Source organism: Papaver somniferum, chromosome 2 (assembly GCF_003573695.1).
Source record: "Papaver somniferum cultivar HN1 chromosome 2, ASM357369v1, whole genome shotgun sequence".
Taxonomy (NCBI): Eukaryota; Viridiplantae; Streptophyta; class Magnoliopsida; order Ranunculales; family Papaveraceae; genus Papaver; species Papaver somniferum.
Window position 1 is genome coordinate 48,263,716 of NC_039359.1, and position 22,297 is coordinate 48,286,012.

At 36.6% G+C, this 22,297-nt stretch overlaps 3 protein-coding genes across 4 annotated transcripts; all 3 read left to right on the plus strand.

Annotated features, from left to right (window-relative positions):
- The first annotated feature begins 3,768 nt into the window (after positions 1–3,768).
- On the plus strand, positions 3,769–10,049 carry LOC113350947. Its single transcript, XM_026595043.1, has 10 exons — positions 3,769–4,033; positions 4,154–4,312; positions 4,539–4,563; positions 4,621–4,678; positions 4,941–4,958; positions 7,821–7,952; positions 8,269–8,647; positions 8,737–8,791; positions 8,885–9,410; positions 9,531–10,049. The coding sequence occupies exons 1-10, from the start codon at positions 3,769–3,771 to the stop codon at positions 10,047–10,049; spliced, it is 2,136 nt and encodes a 711-aa protein (XP_026450828.1).
- An 895-nt stretch (positions 10,050–10,944) lies between these two features.
- On the plus strand, positions 10,945–12,577 carry LOC113347574. Of its 2 annotated transcripts, none has more exons than XM_026591252.1 (2): positions 10,945–11,818; positions 11,917–12,577. In XM_026591252.1, exons 1-2 carry the CDS (start codon positions 11,806–11,808, stop codon positions 12,258–12,260), a joined length of 357 nt encoding a protein of 118 aa, XP_026447037.1. In that variant the 5' UTR covers positions 10,945–11,805; the 3' UTR covers positions 12,261–12,577. The 2 variants fall into 2 exon arrangements, with proteins under 2 accessions (XP_026447037.1, XP_026447036.1); XM_026591251.1 differs by having other exon boundaries at positions 10,945–11,117; positions 11,819–12,577.
- A 4,406-nt stretch (positions 12,578–16,983) lies between these two features.
- Positions 16,984–21,821, plus strand: LOC113347575 (protein TORNADO 1-like). The gene is made up of 3 exons (XM_026591253.1): positions 16,984–18,805; positions 18,893–20,133; positions 20,243–21,821. Exons 1-3 carry the CDS (start codon positions 17,671–17,673, stop codon positions 21,626–21,628), a joined length of 3,762 nt encoding a protein of 1,253 aa, XP_026447038.1. The 5' UTR covers positions 16,984–17,670; the 3' UTR covers positions 21,629–21,821.
- Positions 21,822–22,297: the final 476 nt, after the last annotated feature.

A 22,297-nucleotide genomic window follows, 5' to 3' on the forward strand; every position in this document is an offset into this window, starting at 1 on the left:
GAACACTGCTTAGATTTTTTGTGGAAAGCACCAACTTGGAAGCCACTAGACTTGACATTCCACAATGTATCCGCACTTGGAATATGATGGATTCCACAATAAGACTTTCTCTGAAATGATTTTGTATAGTTTTAACAACTTAAAAACCGTTATCATTGTTTTCGGTTCTTGTTTCATCGGAAGCCGTACCTCCCATTACACATCCATATAAATCTTTTGTTTTCTTTTATATCGCTATTTTGGTGACTCAAAATTTTAATTGATTTTTTCCTATTTCTATTCGGAAGTGATGTACTCATCGCGTGCTGGATCCCACAGTCTGTATCGCAAGAGAGAGAAAGGATGATCTCCTTATGACGCGGCGATTTAACAAGGGGTGGGTTTTGTGTGATCCCACCCCCTCTCTCACTCGGTATAGCCCACTGGATTCAACCCTCCAGATAAAAATCATTTTCGTAAATGTGTTAAATATCTTGAGAAATGCACAGAGCATGGGCTTGGCTTTGGAGTCCTTGCCTTCACTACTCTAGGTGAGTTTAGCAATGACACTATCAAATTCCTAAAGAGACTCTGTAATTATATGGTCAGTAATGATGCAAATGTCATAGTTGGAGACTTTATTTTCCAGAAGTTAGGCATTGTCATTCAAAAAGCGATAGGGGCTCATCTTGTTGATAGACTCCCTTCTAATTTCTTACCACTTGATAGGGATGCACAGGTACCGTCCCGTCCCATGGAACCGTCCCGGAACCGCAAGAACCGTACCGATATTGTCCCTGAACCGCGGTCAGATGGGACAGGTGTAAGTACTAAAACTGGTACCGTGCCTAGAGTAGGTACGAGTAATGGTTCTATGCTATTCTCGTCCCGTCCCGTATCGTAGTACTGAGGATCTATAGACGTTAGGGTTAAGTCATAGCCGTTGATAGTAGGGGTTATACTCTTTCTCTATCATATTCTCCTCATTTCTTGTTTCCTCTCTCAGGTTTTCATTTTCCTCCCAGAGAAGAGGCGAGAAGAGGCCATCGACGTAGCACCATGTTCTAAGTTCTAATCATCATCATCAGTTCTAAGTTCTAATCATCATCACCAGTTCTAAGTTCTAACACCATCTTCTGAGCCACCACACCACCATCTTCGTTTTCTATTTACTGCAAGATTAACCCTAGAAATCAAATCACCTCCTTCTCATTATCTTGGATCAAAATCATTTTCATTAAAGAAAAAATATCATCCTGGTACATCTTCTTCAGGTATAATTAACAAACTCTAACATTTTCCATAATTTCATTTTGTTTTTATTCATGTATGCTAGTTGGATGTACTTAGTGTTGTTGTTTACTTGTCTAATGATTTAATTGAAAGGGTTCAAATCGTATAATTTGAGGTATATATTTGTGAAATTGCAAATGAGATATGGATAAATAGGGAATATCAGGGTATATTCATATCTCCATGCATTTTTGGTACTTTCATTGATGCATCTGTGTAACTGTTTTTTTCCAAACAATTGTTTTATACTCGTCTTGCAAGGTTGGATTTCTCTACTTTGGGTTTGTAATTTTTAAGTTAATTTTGTCAAGTGTGGTAAAAAAGTATTGGTCTGTGATATTTTTTGCCTTTTGTTGAAATGGGGGTTTGTTGTTTGGCTATGTGTAGTATCTGAATGTTGGTTGTTTTAATGTTCTAACTCTGGTGTTTTTTTAATTGTTTTTTCACTTCAGATGGATGCAAATGCAACTCAAAGTCAAGCCGCAACTGAAGTTGGTTCCTTTATTCACCAAACATTTGTACTTGTACCTTCTGCTGATGCTCAGCAAGATGCACAAGGAGATCCAAATGAAGCTACAACTCCTGTTGTTGATGTGGCCAAGAAGCCGAAATCCAGTTCAAAAGCTTGGAAGGATTTTATAAAATTAGATGAGGAATGGGCACAATGTAAGCGTTGTCACAAGAAATTGAAATCCGGTAGTCAAAAGAATGGTACGCCTGGGTTATGGAAACACTTGAGGCATTGCATCCAGAATACTAATAAGAAGGAGGTGGAAGGACAACAGTTATTGATGTTTTAACCCCAAAGGCCAGGTGAGTATAGTAAATTGATTGCATCTTATATCAGTCAAGAAGCGTGCAGAAAGGATCTTGTTGTATTTATCATTGTTGATGAGAAGCCATTCAGAATTGTTGAATGTGAAGGGTTTAAGGCCTATTCGCAAATGTTGGAGCCTAGATTCAAAATGCCGAGTCGTATGACCATTTATGGGGATTTGTTACAAATCTATCTCGATGAGAAAGTTATTCTGAAACGTTACTTTGCAGCTACCAAAATGAGGGTGTCCTTGACAACAGACACATGGACTTCACCTAACAATTATAACTACATCTGCGTAACTGTTCATTTTATTGATCAAAATTGGAAGTTACAAAATAGGATCATCTTGTTTTTTCAAATTGAAGGTCACACAGGCAATGATATTGGTCAAATGTTAGAAAGATGTTTATTGGATTGGGGTCTTGAGGATGTGTTTGGGGTTACTCTAGACAACAGTAGTGCTAATACGAATGAAATTGAATATTTGAAGCAAAGTGTGATTGGTTGGACTTCAGCTCCAGTTAGAGCCGAATATTTGCACGTAAGTTAGTTTTTCTGATTTGTTCATTTCTAAATTCTAATATTTGCATGTAACTCTGTAACTTTTCAATGCATGTGTTTATTTCAATGTATGTGTACATTTCATTTCTGATTTGTTCACTTCACTCTTACCAGGTCATATGTGCAACTCATGTTCTTGTAATTGTGACAAAAGATGCAGTAAGACTCTACAATAAGTCGATATGTAGGATCAGGTCAGTTATCAAATATGTAACTAGATCTCCTGCTAGGTTGAATAGGTTTAAGACTTGTCGTGAATTAGAAAAGATTGAATATAAGCAAGATTTGATCTTGGATGTGAAAAGTAGATGGAATAATACTTATTTAGTGTTAGAAGTTGCTGAAAAGTATGAAAAGGTTTTCAAAAGGTTAGAAAAGAATGATAGGGACTTTAGACAGAAGTACATATTTGAAGAATCAAGGAAAGATGCTTTACCTGATACTGATAATTATGACATGAAAATTGATAATTCTTTTGAGGATTACTCTAGTTCTAATTAGTCGCGGCGAGCGAAAGCGGGTTAGAGCTTGAAAATAATGCTATCTTTCATTCAAGATTGGATGATGGAAAAACTAGCAAGCGAGGTTCGATCAACTAACCACATACTGAGCCCTTCCGGGATAAACTATATCACCACCCGCCCTCTAGGCACCTTTGGAAGGCAGGGAGTGTGATAACGTAGACCTTGAGGGGAAAGTTGAGGAGGATTGTAATAAAAAGGGGAAGAAAAAGACGAACAAGAAGAACAAAAATCCTCGTCAACAAGCTCCATATGAAGAGGATTGGAAATATGCTAGAGGTCTTCTGAAGTGCTTAAAGATATTTTTGATGCTACAGTTAGATTTTCTGCCTCCACAACTGTTACAATTCCTGGTTTCTTGTGGGAAGTAGTACTCATCCATGAACAGTTAGTTGAGTTTAGAGATAATGCAACTAATGATCAATTTATTGCTCGTATGGCTGATATTATGTTTAGGAAGTACAATTTGCTTATGAAAAGATGAATTCTGTCTTGTTTTTCACTCAACTGTTGGACCCAAGAGAGAAGGAGAAGGGTTTAGAATTTTCTCTTTAGAGTTTATATGATCAAGACCTTGTTAGAGTTAATACAATTATGAGACAGGTCAAGAGGGACTTTAAGATACTCTTTGAAGAATACAAGTCTTTTCATTCAATTAATGAGGAGGTGGCAAGTTCATCTAGTAGTGTTGTAGTTGAGAACTCAGTTATTGCTCCAAATGGTGGTCGACTTGCTACTCTTCAGTCAAGGAAGAAAAGGCACAAGAAGAACCAATCAGCTACTGAGGCAACAATAACAGAGTTGGATATGTACTTAATGGAAGTGTTTGATGAGTCTGAATCTGATGGGAATAATACAGGCAAGTCTAGTTTTGATATTCTGGCTTGGTGGAAGGCTAACAGTAGCAGGTATAAGATACTTTCATGTATGGAAAAGGATATATGAGCCATGCCAGTGCCTTCGGTTGCCTCTGAATCAGCTTTTAGCACTGGAAAGCGTGTGCTTAGTCCATGGAGAAGTTCTTTATCTCCAAGAACGGTCAAGGCTTTGCTCTGTTGTCAAAGCTGGTTAAGCAAACCCATTGATCTTGATCTTTTAGATGATTATGTACCAGATGATAACTCCAAGGATGAGGAAGGTAATATAAACTTTTCTTTGTTTGATTACTATTTCAGTATTCATGTGTATGTTCGATAATACCTTGCTGATTACTCCCTGTTCTTTCTGAACAAGAACATTATCATTGGGTTTTAAGTCTTACTCTCCATGCCTTATGTTATTCACTGACAATCAAAGACCCACATTCCCACCTGATAATGCTTAGAATGTCAATGTATTATTTTTTTATTATTGTCCTTTAACAGAGATTGCTGGTTATCTGCGCCTGTTGTTAGATTTTGACTCATGCCTTTTATGCATAAACTGAAATATAAATTGTTGTTGCAGACATCTTGGGTGTGGTTCAACTGTCAGAGGTCTTGGATGCTTGATGCTTGGAGATGGAGTTCGTTTTTTGTCGCACCAAACTTATGAAAGTGGTCAATTGCCAAAGCCGAACTGCCGAACTGCTGTTTTTTTGCTTTGCTTTCTGTTTTTTCTACTTGAACTCTTAAACATTTGATGTTGTTGAACTTAGAAGTTTAAAGATTTTTCTTGAAGTATTTATGAATTCAGGTCTTGACTCTTAAGCCTTAACAGTCAAAGTTTTTAAACCTAGAACTTTCAATATTTCTTGCTTTGCTTTCTTGTTTTTTTTACATATGCAGTATGCATATATGCTACAGGTAAAGCACCGGTCTCGTCCCGTACCAAGTTAAACATGTATAGATCCCGTACCGTACTGTATAGATACAAGGTACAGGTACCGTCCATAAGGAGGTACAGGTACTGAGCTAGGCAAAAACCAGTACCGTCCCGTCCCATGTAGAGCCCTACCACTTGATAGCGTAATTGACAGTTTTATATGATTAATATAAGCCTGCAAATGGCATCTTTCCTTTAATCCCAAGGTTTGAAAAACGGGTCACGGTTCAGGTCACGGACACTAGGCGTGACCATTATAATGAGTTTTCACAGGTGTGAGCACGTTTTGGGCAAAAAACGCGTTATATAGGAAAAAACGCGTTTTTTGGACATTTTTTGAAAATAACGGGCGTTGTAACGGTTAGATAGAAAATAAAAAAAAAATTATGATCTGAAATTCCTATGTAACGGTTATAATGTACGTGAAAACGTTTTAACGGCTCTAAAAAACGTTGTTACTAGGTATTTTTATTTTTTAATACTCCCTACGTCCCTAAATAGATGACCTATTAATTTTTAAATGTTGTCCAACTAATGGATGACCTATATCATTAAGAAATTCTAATACTACCATTTTATTTGATTATTGTTAGTATAAGAAATGTGTATAATTCGATAGTCATGTTTATATTCTTTACATAGGTGTTTTAGAATGCTTTTCACTCTACAATTTATGAAAGTTTGATAAAATTCGTGTCGGTAAATTATAGCCACTAAAATTTCGTCGGCAATAATTATCTAGGTGATTAGGTCTACTTGTCCCTTTATTAGAGTGGAGAATTTCCATCAAATGAATTAGCCAGGTGACTAGGTCTACTTGTCCCTTTTTTATTTCATTTTAAGTTTTCACAAAGAAGTGAAGAACTAAACTTTAGTTCTTCACTAAAATAGAACTAAACTTTAGTTACTAAAGCAGAGAACGTTGGTTAATGAATTGAAGATTCAAGTTGGTCCTTCACGGTTGGTGAAGACAACCAATAATATGTCACGTACTCACGTCACTTTTTTCTTTCATTTCCCATTTTTTAGAAAACAAAATCATGATCACATTATTTTTTCCCTTCTCTTCTTTATCTTCACCTTTTAAAAACACAAGAAGGCATATTGTTGTAGTACACAAATTTGTTATAACTCTGCTTCTTCCGCAGAGAAATTCTTGCTCCCTCTGTGTTTTGAAGTTTCCAAGTTTCAACTTCCAACTACCAGTTTAAGAGGTAATTTTAATATATTATTAAAATAAGTATTTACCACTAAATTTATTGTTTGTTTCTATGTAGTTTATTTACAACAAGTTTGATTTTTTTTCTTCATCATACCGGATGATGATGCGGACATCGAATGTTGTCTTTGAACTATGAATTTTAACTATACAGGTACTCTCTTATATCAACATTTAAATTAGTAGTTTTTTTTTTTGGGTAATGTTTTCATCATTTTCTTCATGTTGTACATATATATATATATATATATATATTGTAATTTAGGATGTTACCATAACTTTATAATAGAGTTTCAAGGAAATAACAAAAGCTGAAATCAAGATTAGAGGAAGAAAAAATCAAGACACAGTTAAATCTAGTCAATAAAATCTATGCAAAAAAGAAAAAAATTGAATTGATATTTAACTTTGATTTATATTTTTTAATTTTTGGTTTAATATTTGCGTCCTGCTTAATTATATACAAAAAAGAAGAAGAAAGAAAAATATTTTTTTTATTACACCTATAACATTACATCAGTTTTTTATTTTTGATCATCCAACCGTGAATCACATAAATCAATAATGAAATTTAATTAATTAAGTCCAACCACTGTCAAGTATAAAGAACATGATTAATGAACCAAAAATATGCATGGGCTTTAAGTTAATGCTTTAACTTTCATAATGATGAAATTAATTAACTAGTATGATGAAATAATTATCATGGTGTTAGTGTTGATGCTAGTTAAATATAACTTCATACATGCATGTTAAAAGTTGTGAAATCCAATTAGACGGATTTTAATTTCAATATTAGTTAAAAAATATTAAACAATAACTAATATAGGTAAATTTGGTTAAATTTTATTTACTTTATATGAGTGTAGCCATTTTAAGGAAGTCTGCTCAATAACTAATTTGTACTCAAAAGAGTCAAAAGTTAAAAGAATAATAATAATAAAAAAATTATCTTCATGATTAAAAGATCTAGCTAGTCTATGTTCCTTTATGCATGCAACCAAATTTCTTATTGTTTCAAAAATATATTGATTTCCTAGCTACAAAATATAAATCTAGTTTTTACTATTTGTGGACACAAATTAAATAGAGGCCAAAAATAATACTAGTGAATAAGAAAAAATTAATAGTTTAATGAATTGTCTTCATGCTCAATAAGTAATTCGTATTCATCCTCAAAAGGGGTCAAAAGTTAAAAGTATAAAAAGAAAAAGAAAAAGCTAATTGTCTTCATGATCAAAAGGTCTAGCTAGCCTATGTTCCAACACATAGGCAACCAAATTTCCTATTGTATTAAGAATATAATGATTACCTAGCTACAAAATAGACATCTAGTACTACAGAAATTTAATATATGTCACTGATTTCCAAGTAACATTTTCTCGTTACAGATACGATGGAAGGATCGACATCCACACAAACTGCCAAACGAGATGTTTTTCATGCATATTGCACTGTAATGCCTGATGGTAAAAAATTGAAGTGTAATTTTTGTGAAAAGGAAATATCCTCTGGTATTTCACGCATAAAATTGCATTTAGCACAACGAAGAGGTACAGTTGCCCCGTGCATGCATGTGCCGCCTGAAGTGAAAAATCTTGCTAAAGTTGCACTGGAATAAAAGAGAAAAGCAAAAAGGAAAAGAAGAGCAGAATCTGATAGTGAAGATTCAGAAAAAGTGTATCATAATGAGCCATGGAAACCTGTGTGTGGTATAGATGAAGAAGAACCAGATTTTGATGCAGAAGAAGAACAAGTACCAGTCACACAAAAGAAAAAGACTGGGTTCTTAAAAAACCTTTTTGGACGGAAAAATAAGAATATTCATGCCGGAGAGGGTACATCGCACGGTCCTCGGGCCTTTGTAGAAATACCTAGGTCTACTATGCGGCCATCACAACCACCTAGGATGTCTCTGGATATGGGAGGACAATATAACCCTTCTAGGGATTCTCAACCTTCGATGGAAAAATTTGGCAAAAGCAAAACATGTCGGGAAAAAGTCGATTCTTCTGTTGGACGTTTTTTTTTATGCCAATGATATTCCCTTCAATGTGGCTAACTCATCTCAGTACCACGAGGCATTCAGTGCAGTTGCAAATTTTGGCCAATCGTATAGAGTTCCATCAGCTTATAAGTTGTCGAATCCCATATTAATTTCAGAAAAACAAAGGATTCAAAAATATGTGGTGTCTGTCCAACGACATTACTGTAGAGAATACGGTTGTACACTCATGTCTCATGGTTGGAAAAGCAAAAACAACCGTGCGATTGTAAACTTTCTAGTTTACAGTGGTAGTGGAATTATGTTTTTGAAAAGTGTCGATATAGAACATAATCGGTTGAAAACAGAGTATTTAATTACTTTGTTCAATCCCGTTATAGATGAAGTCGGTCCGAGAAATATTGTTCAATTAGTAACAGATCAAGGATCTCAATTCAGAGCTGCAGGTAACTAAGAATAACTTCATCTTATTTTATACATATATATATTGGGAATATATTAATCATTAACTTCTTTCTATTTTATTTTTGAATAGGTAAGAGATTGGCATCAGAATATGACACATTTTTCTGGTTCCTTGTGCTGCTCACGTATTGGACTTGATGTTGGAAGATATGGAAAAATTCTCCTTTGTTAAAGATGTGATCAGAATTTATTTACAATCATGGTTGGGTTCTTGCTAGATTTCGACAACATACAGCAGGACGCAATCTATTGCGCCCTGGCTTAACAAGGTTTTCAACGAATTTTATTGCAATCAAAAGCATCATTGATCAACGTAATGCTATCGAGAGCCTATTTCTGGACAAGGAATTTCTAAAATCGGATGAGGCAAAAACTAAACAAGCTAGACAAGTGAAGAATATTATTTCAAATGAGATGTTATGGACGACGTGTCAAAATGTATGCATAATGGTTGATCGTTTATTGAAAATGATTCGTTTCTTGGACTCAGACAAACCCACCATGGGATATTTGTTCCATGCACTTGCTACATGTGTGGAAACTATACAAATGGGTTTGGGATCAAATCAAAATGCTTCTATCATGGGTGTAATAAAGAAACGATGGAAAAGTCAGTTGAGTTCTCCTCTTCATGCTGCATCGTATTTTCTCAATCCTTATTACATCTTTAGCCCAACAACTAATCTCATCAATAATGAAATTTATGAGTCGCAAATTTGTCTTACTGGAGTTATATCAAAAATGGTTAGTGGCCCGCAAGAACAAGCACAATGCATGCTAGAGGTACAAACTTGCTAATACTATCTCAAATATGTATTCTTAAGTAATTTGAATTTCTAGTAACAGTTATACTTTTCTTTGTAGGAAGGAAGAATGCGGATGATGCAAGGTCAATTTGCATCACTATCAACACGTATTGCAGCTCAACATGGTGATCCTGTAAGTTGGTGGTTATGTTATGGTGCTGAGTATCCATGCCTCCAAAAGATTGCAGTAAAGATATTAAGTCAAACAAATACATCGTCTGGATCAGAGAGGAATTGGAGTGTGTTTGAAAGAATCCACACCAAACTACGCAATCGTTTACTTTCATCGAGATTAAATGATCTGGTGTATGTCCAATACAATTTGAAGTTGGAGCAACAAAGAATTAAAGGTAAAGCAAGGAGACATAACATTGATGTTCACGACGTTCATAGTCTACTGGGGGATGACAATATGCTTGACTGGATAGCGGGGGAAGATGAAACACCGGTTTTACCTCAAGAAGAACAGTGGTTAAATATTCTGGAAGAGGAGGCCGTTAATAATCAGAGCATGTCCCTCTACCATACAACTGGCATGATCCTGAAGTTCAAATCCCATACGAAAGGTTACAGGTGAGTGACTTTGTTTATGACTTTGGTAATCTTTCATTTGGAGACAATGCACAATGTTATGAGAATGTGAATCCAACATATGATTCTCGTTACACTTCCGATCGCTCTGGCCATGGTGTTTAACATATGAACGAAGGATATAATTCTAATATTGATAATAATAATGAAGTAGGTAACAATAATGATGACACTGAAGGAGGTTATGATAACGATAATGACGGTTATTATGATGATGATACTTATGCAAACGAAGATAGCCAATATACCGACAACGATGACTATGATGTGGAAATGAACCGTCGAGAAAATAAAGAATACTTGAAAAAAGGTGGTGCTCGTAGTTGGTTCGCGTAGCTGTTTAAATGATGAATACTAGTTTAACAGTCCTATGTTTTTTAAATTTGAAGTTTTTAATCCTGTAGTTAGTTTCCTTGTATCATTTAAAAAAATTTAATTCGAAATTTTCAGCTTTCAATCCAGAGAAAGAAAAAAATCAAAAGAAATGGTAAGAAAGTTGTTTACACGGTTATAACGTGCGTGATAACGGAAAAACAGTTCTAAAAAACGCACGTTAAAATGTTATTTAGAAGAAATAAACATTCAAACTAATTTAAAAAAAACGGTTATAACGTGTATGAAAACAGAAAAACGGTACTATAAAACTGCCATTTTTCCTATTTATCGGCCTGATAAAGGCACGGGGTTCGAGAATCCTCACGGCCACGGTATATGGGTGTGACCGTTTTATCCGACGTTTTTCGGTAAAAACGGACGTTTTTCGGTAAAAACGGACGTTTTTAAAACCTTGGTTTAACCAACAGCTCTTGAGGGCAGAAACGTCTTATTTCTTTTGCCCTTTTGATCTTATCCTATTTCTCTTTACCTTGGGTGTGAATTGAGATAACCTAGAGAGGAGATGCCCTAATTCTTCTCTGCTCTGAGGAAGAAATTGAATCAACAAATTCAACCAACAATGATGAAGATGAATAATAATATTGCAGATGATGTTTGGTTTGAAGTCTGTCTTCGTCTTCCTTTTGATTCAATCTTCAGATTCAAGTGTGTTTCAAAGGTATGGTTATCATTTCTCTCAGACCCTTATTTCATCAACAAATGGTATAAACGCAATTCTTCGTTATGGATATTGATTCTTGCTAGCAGTTTTGCAAAACAAAACCCTACAGCCCGACTTAACTCAGGGTTACCATGTCCTGAGTTGAATTCACAGTTTATATCTCATCTTCAAAGTGTTAGCGGGTTTTGTCTTAGATTCGTAAATCATAAACATGAGCTGACGAATACTAATTTATATATCATAGGGTCTAGTAATGGTTTGGTTCTATGCACAAATGATTTTCGTAGTCAGAACAATTATTATGTTTGTAATCCACTCACTAAGAAATGGGTTTCACTCCCACCACCACCAAGAGAAGCAATCATTGTTCACACTGGTTTTACATGTGATGAATGTTATGATTCGGCATGTTATAAGGTTATTTGTGTCACTCAAGAAGAGGATTTATTCAAAATTGATATATTTACTTCTGATTTGGGTAAATGGGATGTCTATGATGTTTTATATACTCCTGGTGTATGTCAGGGATACTCTATTTTTGACAATTATGTTACCCATAATGGCATTTTTTACTGGTTCCGAAAGCTATTCAACAAAGTTCTAGCTTTCAGTGTTGATCGAATCAAGGACCATCAAACTTGCGGAAACGAATTTAGATTGATTAATTTGCCTGATGGAATGATGGATGACGTGGACAGGTATTTTTATCGATCTATCAATGAACAAAAATGGTTTTTCCATCAATGTCTAGGGGAATCAGAAGGATTGATTTGTTACTCTATTATCAAACATACAGAGGGGAGTTTGAGTGTTTGGGTACTTGAAGAAAACTGGTATTTGTTGCACAAGGTTATCGAATTTCTTGACATGCTAGCACAAATGGAGTCTTCGTTGATTGGAGGAGAAAGTACAGTTGATTTGATTAGAGATATTCAGGTTATAGGTTTCAATCCGGTTGACAAAAATGTGGTTATAATTAGCTACAAGAAGCACATTTTGGCTTACAACATCAGAAACGGGGGGTGTGAACAACTCTCTCATCCGTCTTTCTTGGGTAGCAAATCTCCAGGTCCTTATTCGGGTATCTCAACATTTGCTTTAAAGCCAAGGCCGACAATACTTCCACCAGTCTCTTGGTGAACAACTCTCCCATCCTTCGTTCCTGCATACCAATCAACATTTGCTATAAAGCCAAGTCCACCAGTCTCATGGTGAAACACCTCAATGTTGGATGTTCAATTATGAAAGTAAGAGCGAAGGTGCGTGTCATCATATTTCTTGTTTCAACAAATACTTAGGGAGTAGACTAGTTACTGTTACATTCAAGAAGGAGAGACTTTGATCGTCTTTGGTAATTGCTTAATTAAGAAGCATGAAATTGTCATGTTTCCACTTGCATGGAATTACTCTGCTGTTTTGCTTTAGTCCATCCAATTTTATTTTTGGAAGTTTTATATTTGATGCATTAGCCTTATTTTCTTAATAATTCCTTTTTTTTCCCTTGTGCCCCCTTTTTTAAATGGTTGTTTTATGTTAGATTTCTTTCAAATCCAATTAGGGGATTTCCGTTTTTAGTTATGAGCATTTTATTTTCGAGACACCTTTTTTTGGAGTCAAATTCAGTTCATGGAAACTGCAGTTTTCCAGGTAGTATTAAAATGAAAAGTGAAGGCCAATTGTAGGTTACATTGAATGAAGATCTAATTTTGATGTTGTGTGGAATAAAAAGGAAAAAATATATATGCTCGCAAACCTTACATTTTACGGCTTCTTAAATCAATGAAATTATATGTTTTTGGAGATTTAGGTTGAGTGAATTAGGTATTCTCACGTCTTCCAATGTTGTAGTGATTGTGGCGTGATCGAATCATATTTCTGTGTATAGTCATATTTCTGTTTGCAGTCACTTCTTCCAAAATAGATGTTCACAGACCGAATCATATTTCTGTGTATAGTCATATTTCTGTTTGCAGTCACTTCTTCCAAAATAGATGTTCACAGACGTTACATTTTAGGCTTCCTGAATCAACTTATCTCTTTGGGAAGTATGGGTAGACTAGATTAGGTATTTCACTTCTTTTAAACTGCTGTGGTGACCGTGGAGTGGTCGAATCATATTTTACTTGCATATAGTCTTATTTAAATGTCTTTAATGTGTTTAGCATTTAGGGAGTGTAATGCATCAGAATATTTGACCGGAAGAGTGGCAGGGATTGCATATACTGTAGCTACACTTAGTCAATCTTTTGTCTCCTAAAGCTCAACTAACTGAAAGAAGATACATCTTGTTGTCGCAAATTTCGATTGAATGAATGGAGCAAAGTAGAGAATACATATTTTGTGTTAACCTTCTCCATGTTTTCATGTGTATAAAGTAGATTTATCATTTAGTGCATGGGAGTATGTTTTTTTTCTTTATTAAATCAACTTTTGCTATTCCTATTTGAGTTCTCGAACAGAGAAACAATATGAATATATTGTAGGATTTATCAAAGTTGTGTTTTATACGTATTTCAGTTTATTGTGGTTTACATACTAGTAGGTATGCTGGAAACGTAGTTCTTTTGTTGTCTAACCATTCTTTAGTCTTTATGTAATTGGATTATTTTTCTTGATTGTGAACCTCTGAAATCTTTCTCGGTTATACTGTTCTGCGTTGAGCAAAAAACTTGCTAGTCAGAGGATTTGATTCCAATAGGAAATATAAATATACACAAACCTTGTATTATTTGCAGTAATATAACTGCTATTATCTCGTTTAGTGATTGTGGAGGTGGAGTCCTACACTGTCACTATAGTAGCTAGGGATTATAATGCAGTAGAACATTTGAAAATCAGGGTATTGAATGTACTGTATCTACACACAATGAACATTTCTCAATTTTGCTCCATATTCCCATTTCCTTTCTCTGTGTCTGTTGTGCAATATGTTTAAGTTTGTGTATGCGGTGCTTTGCCCTGCTGTTCTTTTCCCTCTCGACTGGTTTTTTTTGTCAGGATCAGGTGATAATGGTATTTATCACAGTTGTTATCATAAGAATCGCAGTCAATTGTGTCTTGGTGACTCAGGTTTATCTGTTGCGATAGAAATTAGAGAGCATTCAGGACTTTGAGCATTTGTTGCCTCTGTAGGACTTGTGTTTGTTTCACCAGAATACAAAGCTATATGATACTACGGTTAAGATATGTACCTCAATGTGGATTCAGAACCTTAAGTTTTATGCTTTCACATGGGATTGCAGTTGTTGTTCTTAAGGGGTTGAGATGGTCTGTCTTTATACCTGGGATACAAGGTAACTTGACAAGTCAGGTGTCACTCAGACTGCTGCATCAAGGCCCCCCCCCCCCCCCCCCCCCCCCCCCCCCCCCCCCTGTTGCAAATGCCCCCATTTAAAAGTACATGACACAGGAAATGTCTGCTTTAATAAAAAATTGAGAAGCAAGTAGGCAGACATCCATGATACTCAAGTAGCTCTAAAATGTTGACCAACAGGTAGATTTTTATCCACTCATTTGTTTTGTCAAGTAATCACTCAAAGACCCAAAGTTTCTGCCACTAGAACCAATTTTTACAGTGAAAAGAGCTTGTCAAATGGATTCTTCTTCTTCTAGACTAGTTGATTCATGTGAAGAATCATCAACCATTGAAAGATTTCTTACTATAACAGATGATATATGGTTTGAAATCTTTCTTCGTCTTCCTCTCAACTCAATCTTCAAATTCAAGTGCGTATCAAAGGTATGGATTTCTCATCTCACTGACAGAAATTTCGTTAACAAATGGATACAACTCAACAACACCTCTAAAAAATCATTTCCATGGACATTAGTTTATACTGTCAGATTGCCCACACTTCGCTTTACAGATATCCCTTCATTCGCATTCGCTAATCGTGATAATCATATGCAATCATCACAATTGTTTTCATCTTTACATACGGGATTCTCATTTCGGTTCTTAAAACCAAAACCAGTTTCCTCAAACAGTAATGTTGAAATTGAAGCAAAAAAATTAATGCTTTTGGGTTCAAGTTATGGTTTGGTTGTATGCTGTTTTGTCAGACCGCTGCGATATTACGTTTGTAATCCGCTGACTAAGAAATGGGTTTCGCCTCCTCCGCCTCCGTCAGACAGTGCATGGACTATTCATGGTTTCATCTGTGAGCCGATTTCTTCGTCCTCGCTCATTTCCACTACTTGTTACAAGGTTGTGCGTATCCCTGACTTTGGAGCAAATAAGAACAAATTCAGCGTCGAAATATTTTCTTCTGAATCGGTGAGTGGATGGTCTATGAAGTTTCATGCCCTCAATCCGTCACCTGGAGACATCCATTAACGTACAGTAGAACAGTAATTGGCAACGGAAGTTTGTACTGGATTGAGTCCCATGGCAGAGTCTTCGTATACGATCTGAATAACAGCAACAATGGAAGTTGTGGCTCAGAATGTAAGTTCCTCAACTTGCCTGACAAGGCGTTAGCTGATTACGACGAACTTTTTTTTCAGTCTGACTGATTATTACCGTAGTCTATGTCTCGGGGAGTCGGAAGGCTTGATTTGTTATGTCAGGATTAAGAGAAAGATAAAGACTATGAGTGTTTGGGTGCGCGAGGAGGAGGACTGGCACTTGTTGCATAAAGATATCGATCTGCGCGATTTCATAGAAGAAATGGATACCAAACTTCATGAAGATTTAGCAAGACTAGAAGAACCTCAATTGTTGTATGAAGGACAGAGGGCTAATTCACTTGGATTAGTCCAGGTTTGGTGTTTCGACCCGTTCGATAAGAATGTCGTTGTAATTGGTTATCAGAAGTACATTTGGGCATATAACATCTGCAACAGAAGCTGGGAGGAGCTTTGCAATCCTTCTTTCCAAGTTGATGAGTTTATGCCATTTGTGCTACAGCCAATGCCATCAGTACTTCCATGAAAATTCTAGCAAAAACATAAAAGAAGAAAACAAAGTGCGCATCCAGGGAATCGAACCCTGGTCAGTACCGCTACACCAGATGCGCTTGTTGTTTTTCCCAGGCTTTGGTTTATGTTATTCAACAGACATAGTCACCAAGATATAAATCTTTTTTTCCCTTTCTTTTTTTTTTTGCCAGTTTTTACCTTCAATCCTGGTCCGTCTTTGTCAAGTATTCTCTAGTTCGTACGCACTTGTGCTTCTTAGGAGTGCACTCTTGAATGAATTTCAATCTTCAATTGAAATTTTAGAACAACAACGATGTAGCTCCATGAAAATTCAAGTATGCTCTTTCGTTGATTGAGCATTCTTGAGAGTTTTTTTTTTTTCTTTTTTAATTTGAAAAGGAATTAAGAATCCTTAATGGTAGGCTAATCTGTCTCCCACAACTACATTTTACTTTCTTGGATTCTCTAAGTTTTAATAATTTTCTGTCAGTCACTTTTTTCTACTTTGCTGAAAGTTTTTACAGTTCCTCCTTATCCCTTCTAATGTGAGCACAAGAAAGAAAGAGTAGAACTGTAAATAGTTGCCAACACCACAAAGTAAAAGTAACATCCTTCTTTTTACGTTGTCGGTCAAATCAAAGACACCAAATCATGACCTTGGAACAAAAGAAAATGCAGACCCACTAATAAAAAAAAAAGTAACAGAAAACACAATAATGATCATGTGGCGTGTTTTTCATTGTAATTAGGGTGCCCAGGTAAGTTGCCTGCGCTAGCACAGCTGCGTAGTAATGTGACAACAAGAAAAAAGAACCCTAGAATGAGATCATCAGTGCTGTTCTTTGTTCTTACAGAACCAAAATGCCAAGACTGGGCAGCTTCAAAGGTATCCTGTGTCAAAAAGAAAAGGTTTCTGATGCCTTTTGGAAAAAGAAAGAAAAAGTATTAGCGTCTAAAAGAAGATTGAAAAAAAGTTGCCAGCCTAGTATAAGAAATTCTGGAGAAAACAATTTTTTTTTTTTCCTTATGAAATATTCTTTTCTTACTTCATTATCACTATCAATTTCCAATCACAAAGGAATCATCAGTGCAACAGAATCAAAGTAAGAAGATTTCTCTAGTAGTACTAATTGCAAAGATGGTTAAACACGTAAATTGTGACTGAAATGCTACAAAGATGTTCTCGTTTCCATCTTGAGCTAAAATCCATTGAGTTTCTCCGATGCAGTGAATATAGTACTGTATTGCTCTAACAATGGCAGAAAATCACAAGCTTAAAGATCTCAAATGGGCTCTGCAAGTAATCACTTCTGAAAGTGGGACACTGCACAGCATATCATTCCATATTTCTCAAGCCATTTCATGCTGCTATAATGAAACAGAGAACACCATGTGCATAAATATCTCGACAGACAAAGACGATGTTCAGTATTTCTCTCATCTTTTAAATGTAATTGGAGAAGACAAGAACATCCAAAAATCCCTGACAATTTTGGAATTCCAGAGAGTAGAATGGGAAATGCAGCAACTGAGAAGTCTTTGTGCAGTGATACAGAGAAACTTGAATATCAAACAAGTGGCGTTTCGGAGAAACAGATTCAGTGTAGAAGGTTTATAGGAAATATCCGAAATGTTAAAAAGAAATCGAGGAATCAAAGAAATCATATTCTCTGAGTCTGGTGTTGGGCATGCTGGGGTTGGGCTGATCGCTTCTGCTTTAAAGAATAATGTCAGTTTGGAAGAGTTGCAGATTTGGGATGATTCGATTGGAGTGAAAGGCGCAGAAGAGCTCGCGAAAATGATCGAGGTGAATACGAAATTGAAACTTTTGATAATTCTTGACTCAACCTCCATGACAGCTACCCCGTTGATCTCAGCAGTTTTAGCAAGAAATAGATCTATGGAAGTTCATATATGGAGTGCAGAGAACAGTGAAAAAAACTCGAAGGTGGTCGAATTTGTACCTGGAGACGGCACACTAAGAATTTACAGGCTTGATCTTCCGGGTTCTTGCAGGGTTGCCTGCGCGTTGGGGTGGAATTCAACAGTAAAATCAATAGACATGTCCGGAATTCGATTGAAGTCACGCTGGGCCAAGGAATTCCGACAGGTTTTAGAACAGAATCGGACTCTCAAGGATGTGAACTTATCAAATACCTTCTTAAAAGACAAGGCAATAGTGTATATTGCAGCAGGACTGTTCAGGAATCAGGTTTTAGAAAGCTTAAGTGTTGATGGAAGCCGGTTTGGCGGGGTAGCTGTGGAGCATTTGCTTTGTCCACTCACCAGGTTTTCAGCCCTACAAAACCAAGCAAACACAACTCTAAAGTCAGTAACATTTGGAGGAAGTAAAACAAAGATCGGGAGGGAGGGAGTTGCAGCCATTCAGCAGATGCTGATAACAAATCAGAGTCTAGTCCGGTTAGGAATCTACAGCGATGAGAGCTTAAAACAAGAAGATATTGTCAGTATCTTTAAAAGCTTGGAGAGTAATGCAACTCTGAAATACTTATCCTTACAGGGTTGCAAAGGGGTTGATGGAGAGCTTGTTTTTCAGACGATAATGGAGACGTTACAAGTTAATCCCTGGATCGAAGACATTGATTTAACCAGAACACCTTTGCAGAGTTCTGGAAAGACTGAGGCGATTTATCAGAAGCTCGGGCAGAACGGAATGATGGAACCAGAAATCGATGTGCTAAAAGACATGCCATTAACAGCACCCAAGAGTTGCAGGGTATTCTTGTGCGGAAAGGGATATGCAGGTATCATTTCTAGACTCAGCACTCAGCAAAACTAATACTATTGATCTTATTGGTATGAACTCAAAATGCATAAAACTGAATTTGCAGGTAAAAGAACAATATGCAACTCTATATCACAGAACTTTACATCTTCAAAAGTTCCCTACTTGGACCATGTAAAAACTCTAGTAAGCCCGATCGAACAAGCTGTGAGAACTGAAGGAATCAGGATCAAAACTATAAAAGATGACGATGTTAAGATCTCAATCTGGGATCTTCCAGGTCAGCACGAGTATTATGCGCTCCATGATCTCATGTTTCCCGGACATGGAAGTGCATCATTCTTTCTGATTGTATGCAGTTTCTACAGGAAGCCTCAAAATAGAGAACTTAAAAGCTCAGCAGAGATAGAAGACGACCTACTGTATTGGCTTAGGTTTGTAATCTCAAACTCAAGAAGAGCAGGTCCACAATCTTTGCTGCCAAATGTCACCATAATACTTACGCACTTCGATAAAATCATGCAGCCGTCAGAGAGTCTGCAGACTACCATTCATTCCATTCAGAAACTTAGAGAGAGATTCCAAGGATTTATTGAGTTCTATCCAACTGTTTTTACAGTTGATGCAAGATCATCCAGCTCAGTAGGCAAACTCACTCATCATCTTCGAAAGACCAGCAAGACGATAATCCAGCGAGTGCCTCGAGTTTATGAACTATGCAACGATCTAATACAAATTCTATCTAATTGGAGGTCAGAGAATTCTAAGCCAGCCATGAGATGGAAGGAGTTTTGTGAGCTGTGCCAAGTGAAGGTATCCGCATTAAGAATCCGGTCGAGGCATGATAATGTCGAGAAGGTAGAGATAAGGCGACGAGCCATGGCACATTCTCTTCATCATATAGGAGAAGTAATATTTTTTGAAGAACTAGGATTCCTTATCTTAGATTGTGAGTGGTTCTGTGGGGAAGTACTTAGTCAATTGGTAAAATTAGACTGTAGAAACCAGACAGCTTTAGAAAAGAGTGGGTTCATGAGAAAGAAAGAACTGGAGAAAATTCTTAAAGGAAGTTTACAAAGTCACATTCCAGGAATGAACTCAAAAGTTTTCGATAATTTGGAGGCTGGTGACCTAGTGAGAATGATGCTAAAATTAGAATTGTGTTATGAACAAGATCAAGAAGATAAAAATTCACTGCTCCTAATACCTTCACTTCTTCAAGAAGGACGAGGAAGAACACAAAGATGGCAAATATCAATGCCAGATTGCACTTACACCGGTCTGCATCTTGAGTGTGCTGATTCGAACCACACGCTTCTCACACCAGGCTTCTTTCCCAGGTTACAGGTACTGACAGTTTCTTTCTCTTAAAATATTTTTTCATTGCTTATTTTCTATATTGAAGTTCAAATCTATGCATGTAATCAGGGAAATAAGAAATTTTCACTGATTCCAGGTACATCTGCATAACAAGATTTTCAAGTCGCAAAATCAGCTTGGAGCAACTTACAGCCTAGAGAAATACCTCATCTCGCTATCTATCAACGGAATATATGTCAGAGTGGAACTTGGGGGGCAATTGAGTTACCATATTGATGTCCTTGCATGTTCTACAAAAAACCTGACTGAAACTCTGAGACTCTTGCGGCAGCTCATAATTCCAACAATCCAAAGTCTCTGCCATGGTGTTACCTTAACTGAAAACATTCTTCGTCCAGAGTGCGTGAAAAATCTGATACCTCCAAGATACAGGAAATCCCAGTTTGTGCATTTGCAAAAACTGAAGGAAGCAATACTCTCCGTTCCGGCAGAAAGCATGTATGATTATCAACATACTTGGAGTTCAGTGTCTGATGGTGGAAGACTAATTTTACAGTCTGGGTTTGATTATGCTAGAGATCTCTTATCAGATGATGATTTTCGAGAAGTGCTTCACCGACGGTATAATGATCTCCACCATCTTGCAGTGGAATTGGCAGTTCCACTTGAAGACAACCCCGACATGGCTAATACTCTGGTCACCCAAGGCGAACCTGAAGGTGTAGTTGAACCATCATTTAGTGGAATTGCAAAGGGAGTGGAGATAGTTCTACAATGGCTAAAAATCATTGAACGAGAAATACGTGACCTGAAGCAAGAGATCCAGGGGCTGAGATATTATGAACACAGGATGTTCATTGAGCTTAACCGCAACGTTAACTATTTGGTTAACTACAATGTGAACGTTGAAGAAAGAAAAGTACCCAACATGTTTTACTTCGTCAGAACTGATAACTATACAAAGAGATTGGTGACTAACATAGTTTCAGGTATGGTGGCACTCAGACTACACATGTTATGTGAGTTCCGCCGAGAAATGCATGTTGTTGAAGATCAAATTGGTTGTGAGTTGATACAATTGGATAACATTGCAGTTAAGAGTTTTGTTCCTTACATGAAGAAGTTCATGACATTGTTAACATTCGCTCTAAAGATAGGCGTTCACGTCACAGCTGGGATGGGACAAATGATTCCTGATCTGAGTAGAGCAGTGGTCCATCTAGTCGATTCTTCAGTCATAAATGGAGCGGCAGGAGGGTTAGCTGCAGGAGCCGTGGGGGCTGCTGCAATTGGAAGTAGATATAGAAGCAGAAACAAATCAAGGGACATTCAGCAGGATCTGAGAACAGCTCAGCAGTGGCTTCTGGATTTCTTGAAGGAAAATAGATGCTCAACAGGAAAAGAAATTGCTGACAGATTTGGTCTCTGGAGAGTAAGATATCGGGATACAGGACAAATTGCGTGGGTTTGTAGACGGCACAGAGAAGTTAGAGCAAATGAAATTTTTGAAATGCCTATTTGAAACCGTCTGGTATAAGAGTTATAATAATTATAATCAAATAAGCGAAATGCACATTCCTTCACCATAACATCTTTCTTATGAACCCTAAAGATTAGTGTCTATAATTCTAATCAGTTGTGTGTATCTCTGGATTATCTAAATGAAGTTGGATTATTATCTATATTTCTAATCACAAATGCTTAATTAAAAGTAGTAAAGATTAGACAAACAGAGACTTGCCCAGCAGCTCAATTAGGAGTAGATAGGAGCAGATGACACAGACCAAACAACGAACAACTGAAATGCAGCATTCTTAAGTTCCTTCAATGGGTAAAGAAACATGGATTAGGTGAGTTTAAGAAAAAAACCATGATCTAAATTGTACATTTAGGCAATAGAAACACTAAATTTGAATATTTTGAAGATTGTAAAAGACGGTAGAGAAATTGCTGCTTACCTCTATGCCCTTATTATCTGAAATTGCCATTTTCTTAGTGGAAACAAAGTGGAAGAAATAGAATCAAATCATGTAAGAAGAAGCAAAAATCTTCTTTCTGTTCTGAGTTGTCGATTCTCAAGAAGGGTATCAACTCTGATTTCGAAATGTACTCCCATATTCTTTCTCTGATGAAGGACTGGGTATAGACTGAGAAGATTTTTTTTGTTTTTTTTTGAAGAGATAGGGACCGG

Bases quoted from the DNA above. Each gene is read 5' to 3' on its own strand.
- LOC113347574 (XM_026591251.1), top strand. From the start codon at position 11,047: ATGATGTTTGGTTTGAAGTCTGTCTTCGTCTTCCTTTTGATTCAATCT. The intron at 11,118-11,818 runs GTATGGTTATCA...TGACGTGGACAG, and splicing joins GATTCAAGTGTGTTTCAAAG to GTATTTTTATCGATCTATCA.
- LOC113350947 (XM_026595043.1), top strand. From the start codon at position 3,769: ATGAGACAGGTCAAGAGGGACTTTAAGATACTCTTTGAAGAATACAAG. The intron at 7,953-8,268 runs GTACCAGTCACA...AACTCATCTCAG, and splicing joins TTGATGCAGAAGAAGAACAA to TACCACGAGGCATTCAGTGC. The intron at 8,648-8,736 runs GTAACTAAGAAT...ATTTTTGAATAG, and splicing joins ATCTCAATTCAGAGCTGCAG to GTAAGAGATTGGCATCAGAA.
- LOC113347575 (XM_026591253.1), top strand. From the start codon at position 17,671: ATGTTAAAAAGAAATCGAGGAATCAAAGAAATCATATTCTCTGAGTCT. The intron at 18,806-18,892 runs GTATCATTTCTA...CTGAATTTGCAG, and splicing joins GTGCGGAAAGGGATATGCAG to GTAAAAGAACAATATGCAAC. The intron at 20,134-20,242 runs GTACTGACAGTT...CACTGATTCCAG, and splicing joins GCTTCTTTCCCAGGTTACAG to GTACATCTGCATAACAAGAT.